The sequence below is a fragment of the Lithobates pipiens genome, unplaced genomic scaffold, assembly GCF_037356315.1.
Source record: "Lithobates pipiens isolate NorthernLeopardFrog02 unplaced genomic scaffold, aLitPip1_a1.2 Scaffold_65, whole genome shotgun sequence".
NCBI lineage: Eukaryota > Metazoa > Chordata > Amphibia > Anura > Ranidae > Lithobates > Lithobates pipiens.
The window spans coordinates 386,176-401,223 of NW_027507887.1; the positions used below are offsets into that span (position 1 = coordinate 386,176).

Below are 15,048 nucleotides of genomic sequence, written 5' to 3' on the forward strand. Positions count from 1 at the left end.
TGCCCATAAATGCAGCCTACCATTGCCCATCAGTGTAGTATATTATTGCCCATCAATGCAGCCTACCTTTGCCTATCAATGCAGCCTACTGCAGCCTACCATTGCCCATCAGTGCAGTATATTAATGCCCATCAATGCAGCCTATCATTAACCAAAAGTGCAGCAGGGAGGAATCGGGAGGATCTGTCGGCCAGACCATGCAGAGCAGAAATTTTCTGCTGAGATACATCTTGTATATGAATAGCCATGCTATCAAACGAAGTCCCACCCCCTGGACTGGCCACTCTAATAGAGAGCACACTGGTCCAATGCCGGTCCAGGATGTGGGATTTCGTTTGACAATGTGGCTATTCTTATACAAGATGTGTCTCGGGAGATTCCCGCTTTGCACGATCTGGCCGCCAGATCCTCCTGACAGTCTCCTGGCTGATCACTTCTGGAAGCAGCCTTTTTTACAGGACATGAGGGCGCTTTAGGGGGGGGCAGGGAGCCCCCCCTCCGGGCCACTCTGAGGGCCATACCACTTCTGCCAGAAGCGATTAGCCAGGAAACTGTCAGCTCAGCCTGCCCTTGCTCCACACTCGCCCTCTGCTAAATTCCATTCGCCAAATGCGAGCAGGTGAGTGGAAATTTTGAGGGCTGATATATATATATATATATATATATATATATATATATATATATATATATATAGGATAGGTTTTACTCAGGTGCAAATGGTAGCTGCAGTTCTGCAAACTGATTTAAAGAGAAATTTTGTTTAAAACATAAAATATTTATTTGTAAAAATGAAATAAGGAAGGTGAAATAGATAGGTGCTTTTTCACAAATTAATTAATGGAGATCTGTTCAATGTACTAAGCTGCAAGAGTCAGAGTATAACACTTTATAAAGTTAGAGTGTCGTTTGGGGGTTTATAAATGAAATATGCTTTCTGATTGGCTATTAGGGCTTGCTGTGCTTTGCAAATTGTTCTTTGACTTATTAAATAGTTTTTCTTGCTAGGAATTATGATTCTGTGCCTTCACAACTTTCATAATTAATGACCCAGAACAAGAAAGTCAGAACTCCTGATCTGTATGCTTGACCTTAGTCTCTGAAAGTATTGAAGGCATTGGATCAGCATTGTGGCTAACAAGGCTGGATTTATACTTTTTGGCTTTTTTGTCCAACTTTCTTGTGGTGCCCCGCTTCTACCACAGTCTTCTGGCTTGGCTAGCCATCACACTAACAAGATCATTCGTCATAGCCACCTTAAAACACCAAGCCTCTGAGCAGAGACATTAAACGAGTTTGTCCACTCTTTGTCAGTAGACCTAAAGACAATAACTAGAAGAGTGTAAAAACTGATTTACGTCTTTACTAACAGTTCATTTGTAGTTTTTAGACTCTGGCAGAGTGAACTTTAGGAGCACAATCCACTACTCTATGAAATAAATGTAAACTATCAGGGGCAGTAAAAATGAGGACTCAGCAGATTTGCAGTCAGGGCCACAGTCTAGAACCATATCTTTTAAACAGAGTTTTGATACTGACAGTCAACAACATGATATGTGGGTGGCTGTGTGCCACCACTGACAGCCCTGCCACTCAAAGCCACTGTCCATGTTAGCTATGCAGAAATCCAGCCCTGACAGCTAGGCAGCTAGCATTTTTATAGGCAGATCAACAATGTCAACTGATTTACGAGGGGCATTCAAGTCAAACCGGGACATTTAATTTTACAGGTATAAAAAGGGATGCTAGCATGGTGGTTCTACATGCAGTGGTAAGTAGCAAGTGTGTCCTATCACTAATAGGCAGCGCACATGTTGCCAGCCAGTCCAGAGAGTGTTAAGATGGCAGACAGCAATGTTAGTGCGTGCATAGAACAGCGTGTGGTGATGAAGTTTCTTGTGAATGAAGGCTTAAAAGCTGTGGATATCTACAGAAGACTTCAAGCACAGTACAGTGCAGCACAGTACATTTGTAAGACATTTGTAAGACATTTGAATGGTGCAAACATTTCAAAGATGGCTGTACATCCATAAGTGACGATCCCGGCCATGGTGGTTCCCAGCTCACAGCAGTCATTCCTGTGAACATTCAGCGTGTGATACGTCTAATCCTGGATAATCTATACATAACCTGTCGTGAAATTGCACAAGAGACAAATCTTTCTATTAGCACCGCTAGATCCTTTTCCATTCTTAATCCACCTAGGTGTTCTCGAACTAGTGAATATTTTTCATTAATGTTTTTTGATCTCAAGTGCATTACTTTACATTTCTCCACATTAAACCTAATTTGCCATTTGTCTGCCCATTCTTTTATTATGTTTAGGTTGTTCTGCAAATTTTCTGTCTTGATGCAAGGTTATTACTCTGCTTATCTTTGTGTCATCCGCAAAGACTGAGACTGAACTAGTTATCCCATACTCTATATAATTTAATATATATGTATATATATATATATATATATATATATATATATATATATATATATAGTGAAGCTATCTGTCCTAGGATGGTTTAGGCGTACTGACTAAACTTTCTATCCCGAACTTTACAGGCATAAGTTAAATATAATAAAAGCAGTGCAGCACATGGACAAACAAACAGAACAAATAAGGCAAGAAATGATGATAAAAAGTCAGTGATAGAAAAGCACCATCAAGTGTCCATAAATGGTGGTCCTATGGATAACAGACAAGGTGATCATGTGACGGCCTCCACCAACAGCAAATCCTAACCGCTCACCTCAAAGTGTGGACCCCTGAGTATATCAGTCAGGTCACACAAGCAGTCCCTTCACAAGGATATGTATACTGGTCTGCTGGATGGGAGGATCGCTGGAGACAGGTGTATGCTAGTAACATGAGATCCTCTATGTCCTGACCAAAGCCCCGGTAAATTTGTACATAGAATGACAATGGTACAATATAGTGCTCTCCATTGGGTAAAATAAAAAGCATTTATTAAGATAATGATTTCACTTACAAGTCAGGCACTGTTCCTCAGTGCTAAGGTGATAAAGCAGACATCAATAATATCCCATGAGGATAAACGGAGGACGTGGGTGACGTCCCATTGGTCACATGGTTCCATGCATGTTATGTCATCAGCGGATGATCAGCGGATAGTTAAACTCTGGGATAAGTGTATAAATGTAGCAGGGGAGTATGCTTACAAATAAATGCAGTTTCCACTCCTTAAAATTTGTTATTTTATTTTATAAACTGAAAAGTCCTGTTTTGACTTGAATGCCCCTTGTATATATTTAAGTTGTCCTAAAGTCACTATAAAGCAAAGAGTACTTATGTATGAATTATATTTCTTAGGGCCCACAGAAAACTGAGCAGCTCAATATCACCTCCCCCAAAGAAAAGAAAGAAGAAGAAATCTGGACATAAAAGGAGTCGGTGAGTAGATTTCTTATCCATCTCTCAGTGTTCGCTGTATGTCTGCACTTAATCAGGCTAACCTGCTGGACCAGAGCCACCAGGAGAAGCTAATGATAAATTGGCAACATTTAGAAGCTATTACTGCCTCACTGCAATGCAGTAGCCTGATTTTTTTTCTAATTAGTTTTTTAGATGAGTGGAAGGATGCTATCTCTAGACATGAATAAAAAGTGACTAAGAATGTCAGTCAATAAATAGCCTTGCACATAAATCTTGCCATTATATATAAGGGATATGCTAAAGATTTCTACTTTTTTTTTTATCGTTTATCTCCAATAAGCAAGCAAGGTGAGTGTAACATATGTGACTTTTTTTCTTTTATATTAAGTAAGCATGCTATTGATATAAATCAGTCATCAGTTATGAATTTGCATTGGATACTATAAATTTGGTTCTTTGCTTTTAAAGCAGTATTAAACCCCAAACCAAAAATGTTGCTGCTTACCAGTCATTAGATGTAGTGGCTGCATTCGTTTGCTTTTTTAGTTTCCCCCCCCCCCGCTTTACCAGGTGTCCTGGCCAGTAACACACCTCCTTTATTAGGGAGACATAACTCTGGATGAAGGCCCACGGGGGGCACAGCAGACAACAGCATTGTCAATCCAGTGAGAGAATAGGGTTTATTGTACTAGCAAATTTAAATACACAAACAAATTGAAGCCAAACTCAAGCTCACACTTTAGAATCAGTCAGAAACAGCAAACTTTTTTTTTTACCTATTGGGATAAAGGTTTTACATAAATAAATAAAAGATTATCATTGCAAGCACCCCTGTCAGTATTAAATGGTTTGTCTATACCCTGTAAACTGATAACTTACATCTGGAAGAGAGTTTGTTCTTTTGAAAAACAACAAACTCACTGGCTGGATCATCAGATGAAAATAAAAGAAGAAAAGAAAGCTTAAAAATAAAGAAAGACTAAAAAGGAAACAAATGCAGCCTTTACATCTAAGAATTAGTAAGATGCAATATAATAAATGTTTGCATTTGGGTTTAATACACTTCTAAGTGTAAGGAGCTTTGCAAGGTGTCTGTTGTATTTGTGGTGTGTGATCCTTTATGCTATGTCACCAAAGCCTGCAGAAAATGGCTGTGTGGAAACAGCATTGAAGCTCAACTTTATCCCAAATGTATTTCTGGTAAAGGATGGAGTGGGAAAGGGTTAGAACCTCTGTCATTGCTGTGCCTCCATTGTGATCATTTCCTTTCAGTCAAGGAGACACTTGTCACGGGGACAAAAAGTGAGGCCAAGTCTCCCAGTGGTAAAAACGACAGCTATAACATCCTGGTAGAAATTCTAACCCCTAACAAGGTTATTAGAAAAGTGTTTTAATGCTAGCTGTGCCTTTGTAGAAATGTATATCCATTAGCTCCCAGGGAACCATAAATAGGAATAAAGTACTTCCAGGCAAGTTTGACAGTGCAAGACAGCACTGGAAAATGATTATCTTGTATATTGTCTTTGTTTCCTATCTTGCTTGGTTATGCTTGTTCAGGGCTGAATATGTTTATATCTTTCATTTGACAGATAAAATACAACGTCTAAGGCCCCATACACACTATTAGATTTTCTGCAGATTTTGTATTCAGATTTACCAAAACCATGTAATGCAAGGGCCTGTCTGATTGCATACAAATTGAAACTCTTAAGGTTTGACCTCATATTACATGGTTTTGGCAAATCTGAAGACAAACATCTTCAGAAAATCTAATAGTGTGTATGAGACTGGTAAAATGGAACATAATGATTGATGATATCACTCACTAGCCTTAAACTATGAGTATTTTAAGAAAGCTGAAGATGTACTTTTAAAGCTATTTGTGATAGACATTAAACAGTGTCAAAACTGTTTTCTTGGAGTAATTAAATGCTGAAGTATAGTTATTCATAAGAGCATCTGCCATAGTTATTATGGTTTGACAGTTTTTGGACAGCTTGTGGATATTTGAACTTATAAATTTAAACTAGTTGTTGGATTATTGCAACAGATAATAGTTTTCTCCATTGCTGGCAGGTATTTTTTTCGTTGGTTTAATGGATTGTTATATCTAGGTTTGTATAAAAGGGTATACCTTAGGATAATCTAATGCAAGGTATGAACTTATATAACAGTTGCTAGAGCTTGTTGTGAGTAAAAAGGTCACTTATAGATTAAATATTTAAAACAAATCGCTATTGGTAAGAGGATAGCACTAATTTTAATACATATTGCTTACTTCTCTCACTGTGACATTTATAGGTCAGCTGTAAGCAGTGACGGCTGGTGCTCCATTTTTTGGGGGGGAGGGGGGCGGCAAATAAACCTCCACTCCCTTACTCCCACCCCTCACTGGCCCACCCTTTTTGAAGCCCATTAGAGCCTCAAGCTCTAATCATGTGCTTGAAAAAAAATTGAAAACCATGCCTTGCATTAGGGGTCGGGTGCATGGATTAGGAGGGCTGTGCCCCATTGACTCAAGACTGTAAATGGTGCCGAAGGTGCTTCAACAAAGTATTTAGCAAAAACTGGGAATACTTATTGTATGTACATGTGATTTTTTGTTTCATTTTTTTTTATAAGATTTTAAACAGACTTCTTTCACATTGTCAATATAAGGTATTGTTGTAGAATTTTGAGGAAAATAATGAATTTAATCAATTTTGGAATAAGTCTGTATGTGGAAAAAGTAAAGCGCTGTGAATACTTTCTGGATACACTGTATATATAGACTCTCCATTCTATACATGGACACACTATATTTTCAATTGAAAAATACTATACGTGCTCAACAATTTCCCAAACAAACATAAGACAGAAAATAACAAGAGAGGTTTAATTATTTCAAAAGCTGAGGAAACTTTAACAGTGAATGACAGATGTTGTTGTGATGAATATACTGTGCACATATATCACCAACTCTTCAAATCCAGTTTAATAGATTTATTATCTTTCATCAAAGTCACAAACAAGATTGCAAGGTTTCAGAAGCTAGAAGGACTCCTTTAAGGCTGAGGTCAATATAATATTCTTGATGTAAGACAATAAAATCTATTGAAATCATAGGAAACTCGCACTAAGGAATTGTGGTCAAATCCTTTTGCTGCTGCTTAAAGTGCTAAACACCTAAACAATCCTTTACAAAAATATACAACAGCACATGCAGTATAAAAAAATATATAAATAATAAGTGAAAAAATATATAGTCCTTAAAAAGTGAAATATAATTATACTGTCAGTAAAACAAATACACTCTGTGACACAATTATAAATATATCATCCCAAAATTAATGGATTTCTCACTGGACCTTCTTCTTATAAAGTGTTCCGTTCTCAACTAAAAATCAACAAAATGCTGTAGTTCTACAAAAAATCAAACTGTGAAAAGTGGCACTTGTGCCCCTTACTCACTAGAAGGAATGGACCCTTAGCATTTCAGCCTAAAGGTCTAACACACTCTTTGAAGTTTACAGATGGCTTTGCTGGTAATATATCCTGGAATGGCTGACAAGCTTCCTCTGTTACATTCCAAGAATGCCTTTATTTTGGACATTGCGCTCAGTAGTGCCCAGTGTACCCACAGTTGTAAGACTCAGCTGAGAATCTTCTGTCTTTCAAGCTTGTTCCCATGTCAGATGCAGGTCTTCTAAGTTAGGGTGTCATTGCCTACTGTATGGTTGGTGATCAACTGTTGCATCCCTGCCTGGGTCTCTACCACTTGTACTACTGACTGAATCTCGGGGAAGGGTTGCTGAAAGATGGATTGTGAATGGTCCATCTGTTGTCACTTGCTTTAGGGCCTCACGGGCAGGAGGCATTTCACTTTCTTTATTTTCTGCGGCATCCAGAAAGGTCTGTGCTGAATGCATGGAGGCACCATTGTGACATTGCTCAGAACCTGTGGGATTGTTGTTTTTTGAGACTTTGTGGCTAACAGGACCTCTTCATCTTCATTTATTTTGATTAGCTTAAAATAGGTCAGTGCATTGTTTTGGTCTCTAGTTTGAAGTTTCAACATTATGGTGGCTAAGTATTGTACCCCTGTGATAACTTAAGTCCACAAGGCCTGCCTGCTGGTCCCATCTCACCTTTAAGGATAGCCTGGTGGAGAATCATGTCCAAGTGATTGATGAAAGTTGACAAACTCCCCCCTTTCTCCAGGTATCGGTATCCTCTTTGGTATCTTCTTCTCAGCCTTATCACTAAGATCAAGTGTAGTATCTTGTTCTTGTTCTTGGAGGGGCAGTGCAGTTAGTATTTTATCTGATGTAATGTGGTGGGAGGGATCCTTTTCCTCCCATTCTGAATGTGGCTTGGTGCACCAGGCTTGTCCCTTGTTCTAATGCCTTTCTGGGCATTTGTCTTGCCAAGGGCTGGGTGGTGCAAGAAATACCTGGTGATGTGCCGCCTGGGAGTGGCAAAACAGAGATGCCAGAAAATGACTATGGGTATGGGACCCTACTCTGTTTTTATTGGCACTTGGTCATGTCATTTGATGCTTACTTGCACAGTATCTTCTTCACAGGCCTTTTGGCCAGCTAGAGCGGTTTTTATATTGTCTGGAAGGCCCTCTGTGGGTATTCCACATGGAACTTTTTTTGTATGTGCTATCTTTCACCAGCACTTTGCACTGCACATGTGTTTGTTGTTTTTTTACTTTATTTATACACAGCAATGATGGTGCAGGTTATTGGGGTCTGTCCTGATGTCAGGGGTAGGTTTTGTAGCCTTTGGCTTTTTACCTCTACCCAATCGGAGGGGTCGCTCTTTGGGAGAGCCCTTCACCAAGTACTTGGTGGACAGGCTCCGGCTGGTTCCAGCTTCTTCCTAGATAGAAAATTGAGTGCCTTGCACCCTGGACAGGGTTCAGGGTTAGAGGCCCTTCCTTTTCATGGCTTTGGCCAAAATTCAGACTTATTAAGTAATGACTTACAATGTGTTAAAGTGGTCTTAAGACATTTTAGGAATATTGGCATTCTGGTGTATTGACATCAGGAGTATTGGCATGTTTCAGGCTCAGAAAGGTCCTTTCAGTTTTAAGGCTTAAGCAGTTTAAGTATAGCATAGAAGAATCAAAGAGTGGTTTCACGTAAAAATGGTAGGCACTAGCCAATATATCTGCTTCAAGGGGCTTGTTATTGTTTTTTGACTAGAGTTATCTTTACATAATTTATATAATAAATATGTTATAAAGAGAATGCATGTTACTTGTCTTACCGAGTTCTTTTTTTCTGTTATTAGGATTCAAATGTGGTTTTTAGTCTTACTCGCATACCACAAGTAGCTGGAAACGTTTCTGACTTTAGGTTGTAATTTAGAAAGGCATTAATTCACAACATCCATCATGCTTATGGAAGACTTTTATGGGACCTAAAATGTAGAGAAAAGACAGAAAAGCATGAATATGCCATTTTAATTCCTTGGAAATGATGTGCTTGGTTTAATTTGCTTTTAGGGAACTTCATAGTTTAGCACCTGCCTATAGCATTTTTTTTCTCAGCAGTTGAAATTACTTTAAAGCATTCTTCTCTCAAAGCATTCTTCTCTCAAAGCTAGCTCTGCCAAGGAGCTGACTTTTAATATTTTATTTGTTGAAGCCATCATGAAGGTATTAAACATCTGCCATGACACAACCAGACAGGGTAGAAAAAAATCCAGAACCCCAATACCTAATGATCAGATGGAGATCAGCTGAGCAGCAGAGCAGATGAGAAATGTAATTCACAAACAGCTCTGTAAATCATAAAGTTTATTCTATATGAGTTTATTTGTTGGCATTTGGACCTTGTATCTACACTAGTAGCAATAAGGCAAAACTCATTGCAGACTACAAGCATTATGTACTTTGGTACTTCCAGTCACAGCTATTTGCCATTTATCCCCCTGATTGCAGAGCTACTCCATATCTGTACAGTTATATAAGCTCTATCCCCGGTGAAGGGAGACCAAGACACAAACCAGTGGTGTCAGAAGTTGCATGGATCTAGATGTAAAATTATTTACACAGGGTTTCTCTCCCCATTCATGCCAATAATCTTTATTGATCATTTTGCATACAGTTGCTTTTGAAGTTTATTTATTGGAAGTGGATGAGATGTGTAGCTTAGCAAAGCTGTAGAAAATAATTTTGTAATGGTGTGATGTAAAAAATGTGAATGTCCTTACTGAATGGTATAAATATCTCCTGCATGAACCTACACTGTACTATAGTAAGTTGTAGCTTGTCTTTTCATTTGTTTTCTTGTCCACTTGGGTTTTAGTTTTGTTATAAGAAGACCTGATTGGTAGTATCTTTAGTATAGGACAGACGTATCAATCCACCATTACACAGACATCGGAAGAAAACTGTAAATGGGTTTCTATGCTTACGATGATCAAAGTGCTCTGCGTTTTACTTCTGCATCAAGCCTAGGATTTTATGGGTGCTCAGAGAATATGAATAATAAGCCTTTGCCATAAGTAGGACACACACTAAAATATTTTAACATAATATTTTTCTGACATATTTGCATAAACAAACTGACAGCCACATTTATCAATACACTATAATAAAAAATGCATTAGCAACTCATGCAATACACACAGTTCCCTCTATTTTAAGATTATAATGGCAGCTAAAGTCCATGAGGTTAGACTAACCTGTATGCCTATAACATACGCTAGTCAAAATGAAAAAAAATGGCCTTAAATGCATACAAGGAGCACACTCTGTGTGCTCAAGGCTTAAAGGCATAATGTCTGTACATAAAACAAACTGTGCAACTTTGATTGCTATACAGTGCCTTGCAAAAGTATTCACCCCCTTGGCTTTTTACCTTTTGTTACATTACAGCCTTTAGTTCAATGTTTTTTTTTTTATCTGAATTATATGTGATGGATCAGGACACAATAATCTAAGTTGGTGAAGTAAAATTAGAAAAATATATACATAAAACTATTTTCAGAAATAAAAAAAATGATAAATGGCATGTGCATATGTATTCACCCCCTTTGTTATCAAGCCCATAAAAAGCTCTGGTGCAACCAATTACCTTCTGAAGTCATATAAGTAGTGAAATTATGTCTACATGTGTGCAATCTAAGTGTCACATGATCTGTCATTACATATACACACCTTTTTGAACAACCCCAGAGGCTGCAACACCTAAGCAAGAGGCACCACTAACCAAACACTGCCATGAAGACCAAGTAACTCTCCAAACAAGCAAGGGACAATGTTGTTGAGAAGTGCAAGTCAGGGTTAAGTTATAAAAAAAAATCCAAATCTTTGATGATCCCTAGGAGCACCATCAAATCTATCATAACCAAATGGAAAGAACATGGCACAACAGCAAACCTGCCAAGAGACAGCCTCACACCAAAACTCACGGACCAGGCAAGGAGGGCATTAATCAGAAAGGCAGCACAGAGACCTAAGGTAACCCTGGAGGAGCTGCAGAGTTCCACAGAAGAGACTTGAGTATCTATACATAGGATGACAATAAGCTGTATGCTCCATAGAGTTGGGCTTTATGGCAGAGTGCCCAGAAGAAAGCTTTTACTTTCAGCAAAAAACAAAATGGCAAGTTTTGAGTTTACGAAAAAGCATGTGGAAGCATGTATGAAGGAACATGCTCTGGTCTAATGAGACTAAAATTGAACTTTTTGGCCATTAAAGAAAATGCTATATCTGGAGCTATATCTGGAGCAAACCCATCACATCACCCAAAGAACACCATCCCCACAGTGAAACATGGTGGTGGCAGCAGAGTTGAAGGAAAGATGGAGAGTGCTAAATACAGGGATATTCTTGAGCAAAACCTGTACCACTCTGTGTGTGATTTGAGGCTAGGAAGGAGGTTCACCTTCCAGCAGGACAATAACCCAAAACACACTGGTAAAGTTTTAAGGGGATTAATGTGTTGGAAGGGCCTAGTCAAAGCTCAGACCTCCATTCAATAGAAGATCTGTGGTCAGACTTAAAGATTGCTGTTCACAAATACAAACCATACAACTTGAAGGAGCTGGAGCAGTTTTGCAAGGATGAACGTGCAAAAATCCCAGTGGTTAGATGTGGCAAGCTCATAGAGACTAATCCAAAGCGATTTGGAGCTGTGATAGCTGCAAAAGGTGGCACTACAAAGTATTGACTTTAGGGGGGTGAATAGTTATGCACATTGACTTTTTGGCTGCATGCACACGAACGTTTTAAAAAATGGGCTGTAAAGCTAGTACAGACACCAGGAAAAAAGCAGTGTTAAAAATGCATTTTTTTCCACGTTTTGCATTGAATTCAATGCATGTTAAGCCGCGCTAGCTTTCAGCCACGTTTCTCTGTCTCCATTCAAAATCAATGATTCCCTATGGGAGCCCCATTGATTTGAATAAAGGTTGCACCAGAAATCGGATCAAGATGATACAACTTGCGGTGCGACTTGTGTGCTGAGAATCTTTTGCGTTAAGTTCCCCCCTAAGACGATACCAGACCCTTTGGTCTGGTATGGATCTTAAGAGGAACTTCTACACAAAAAAAAACGGCATGGGGTCCCCCAAAATCCATACCATACCCTTATCCAAGCACGCAGCCTGGCCGGTCAGGAAAGACGGTGGGGACGAGCGATCACCCCCCCTCCTGAACCGTTTCAGGCCACATGCCCTCAACATTAGGGGTGAGTGCTTTGGGGAAGGGGGGCGCCCTGCTGCCCCCCACCCCAAAGCACCTTGTCCCCATGTTGATGAGGACAAGGGCCTCTTCCCGACAACCCTGGTCATTGGTTGTCAGGGTCTGCAGGCGGGGGGCTTATCGGAATCTGTGAGCCCCCTTTAATAAGGGGGCCCCCAGATCCCGGCACCCCACTCTATGTGAATGAGTAAGGGGTACATCGTACCCCTACCCATTAACCTGGGGCAAAAGTGTCAATTAAAAAAACACACTACACAGATTTTTTAAATAATTTATTAGACAGCTCCGGGGGTCTTCTTCCGACTTCGGGGGTCTCTTCCGACTTCTTCTGCCTCTTCTTCCGCTCTCCAGTACCTTTTGCCAGGCTCCTCTGCTATCTTCTTCCAGCTCTTTTACTAGTGTTGGCCCGGTCTTCGCCGTTGTCGTCTTCTCTCTTCTCTCTTCCGATGTTGACACAACGCTCTCTCCCACTGTAATGCAGTGATCCGACTTCTGGTACGACCTCTACTCAAATCAATGGGCTCCCATAGGGAACCATTTATTTTGAATAGAGACATAAATGCCTGATGAGGCTTAGCACAGTATTAATTTGTGTTTAACACCTTGGTATGGATTTTGGGGGGACCCCCACGCTGTTTTTTCGGCATAGGAAATTCTCCTTAATATCCATACCAGACTGAAGGGGGTGAACCTCAAGCAATTTTTGAGGGGTTCCCCTTCAAGATTCTCCGCACACAAGTCGCACTGCAAGTTGGATCATCTTGATCTGACTTCTGGTACAACCTCTATTTAAATCAGTGGGCTCCCATAGGGAACCATTAATTTTGACTAGAGAAAGAAACACCTGACGAGGCTTAACACAGTGTTAATTCGTGTTTAAAGCGGAGGTCCACCCTAAAGTGGACCTCCGCTCATCGGAACCCTCCCCCCCTCCGGCGCCACAATTGGCACCTTTCAGGGGGGAGGGGGGTGCAGATACCTGTACAGTACAGGTATTCTGCACCCACTTCCGGGATAGCTCTCTGCGGAAAGGGGCGTAGATTATGCCCCTTTCCGCAAGTGCCCGCCCCTTTCCGCAAGTGCCCCGCTGCCTGCTGGGAAACACACAGATCCCAGAGGCAGCGGGGACCGTCCTTATTGCGCAGCGCGATTCGCGCATGCGTAGTAGGGAACCGGGAAATGAAGCCGAAAGGCTCCATTTCCTGATTCCCATACCCAAGATGGCGCGGCAGCACCCGACAGACAATCTAGAGATCGGCTTCGGGTGCCGACATCGCGGGCGCGCTGGACAGGTAAGTGTCACTATTTTAAAAGTCAGCAGCTGCAGTATTTGTAGCTGCTGGCTTTTAAAAAAAAAAAAAACGCGGAGTCCCGGCGGACTCCCGCTTTAACACCTTTTGCCTTTTTACAGGTCTCACACTGGAGCCTCAGAACGCACTGGTCCTGGGGGTTTTTTTATAGCTTAAAAATGCCTATGCCATTTGCAGCTCAAAAAACGCCTAGGTGGGCATGAAGCCATAGACTAACATGGCCAGGTGTTTTTAAGCTGAAAAAACATGGACACGCGTCTTTAAGCTGCAAAAAATGCTCAAAAAAGCAGCTGTAAAAACGCCCGTGTACATGAGGACTTTCTGTTATTTGTTTGCTTCATAATTAAAAAAAAAAATCTTCAAAGTTGTGGGAATGTTCTGTAAATTAAATGATGTAAATCCTCAAATGCCCCATGTAATCCATGTTAATTCCAGGTTGTGAGGCAACAAAACATGAAAAAATGCCAAGGGGGTGAATATTTTTGCAAGGCACTGTAATTGTAGGCCATTTGCATACCTCATGACGTCTGACTGGAAACCTTCTAGGATGTTGCTAAGGACATTGTTAAGAGAGGCCTAGTGTTACTGCTCACCAACCCTATCTTAAGACTGAGCGCTTTCTCTGATTTAAATCGCCTCATATGAGCTTTCTCTAACCTGATGCAGTAGCTGTGAGCTCAGTATTCGAGAGCTCATTCCTGTGATGGTTAAGATGAGTAGTAATACTAGGTCTCTCTTAGCAAATTTTTAGAAGTTTCCCAGTCAAGCTTCATAAGGTACGTAAATGGCCTACACCTATAGCAAGGGCATTATTCAACTTTAGTTAAAGCTGCTTGATTTGTATCATGTACAGATTACCTTATCTGCATAGGCAGTTTTTTATGGTAAAGGTGAACTAACCCTATAAGTCTTTGATCCAGGTGGAGTGCACCAGTCCACCCCACTCCCATCTGTTAAAAAATCTGGTGATCTGGGAATTTTCTTACCAGTGTTTATTGCAGGACTGTGATGCCAGTATAACCAAGGTAAGTATCACTTTACAGTCACTGTGGTCAGTAAAGAGCATGGAGCATGCAAGTAGGGAGGAGACATCTTTTAAAAGGTGGCTGCTGGTGGGGCAATTAGAGAAGCCTTCTGCGATCAATGCATCAATACAGTACTAAGTTCAGTAAAGTTACTTCATCACATTCATTGGTCAGATTCAAAATTCATTTAGTGTTTGAATATGAATGATGATACATTAAGCAGAGAGAAAGGAAGCTTGAGAGCCCAGACTTCAGGTGGCAAAACACTCCAATCCAAATGAGAGATTGTTCATTAAAATTGTTTTTATTCTAATAATTATGTTTTTATGCCATTGTTACTGATTGGGGGTAGTGCGCTTGTTTTTTCAGTACAAAGAAGTAAGAATTGAGTATCTGTTCTTATTTCCAGCTGTGATAGTTCATCCCCAGTGCGAAAAGAAAAGAAGAAGAAAAGTGGCAAAAAACACAAAAGAGACAGGTAATGTTATTTCAGAATTCATGACAATCGGTGTTTCCCAAATCTGTCTGTAACTACTATATTACTTCTCGCAGGAAATAAAAAGGCACTCATAACTATATGCATATATATAAAACTGTTTCTATGTTGTAGGATTCCATGTATGTACTTAT

At 40.1% G+C, this 15,048-nt stretch overlaps 1 protein-coding gene across 1 annotated transcript in view; it reads left to right on the forward strand.

Moving 5' to 3' along the window:
• LOC143958923 (uncharacterized) overlaps window positions 1–15,048 on the forward strand; it is a 382,425-nt gene that overhangs the window by 267,866 nt on the left and 99,511 nt on the right. Inside the window, exons 5-6 of the mRNA XM_077467909.1 lie at window positions 3,320–3,400; window positions 14,828–14,896. Of these exons, the coding sequence (XP_077324035.1) occupies window positions 3,320–3,400; window positions 14,828–14,896 (150 nt within the window). The remainder of the gene's footprint in view (window positions 1–3,319; window positions 3,401–14,827; window positions 14,897–15,048) is intronic.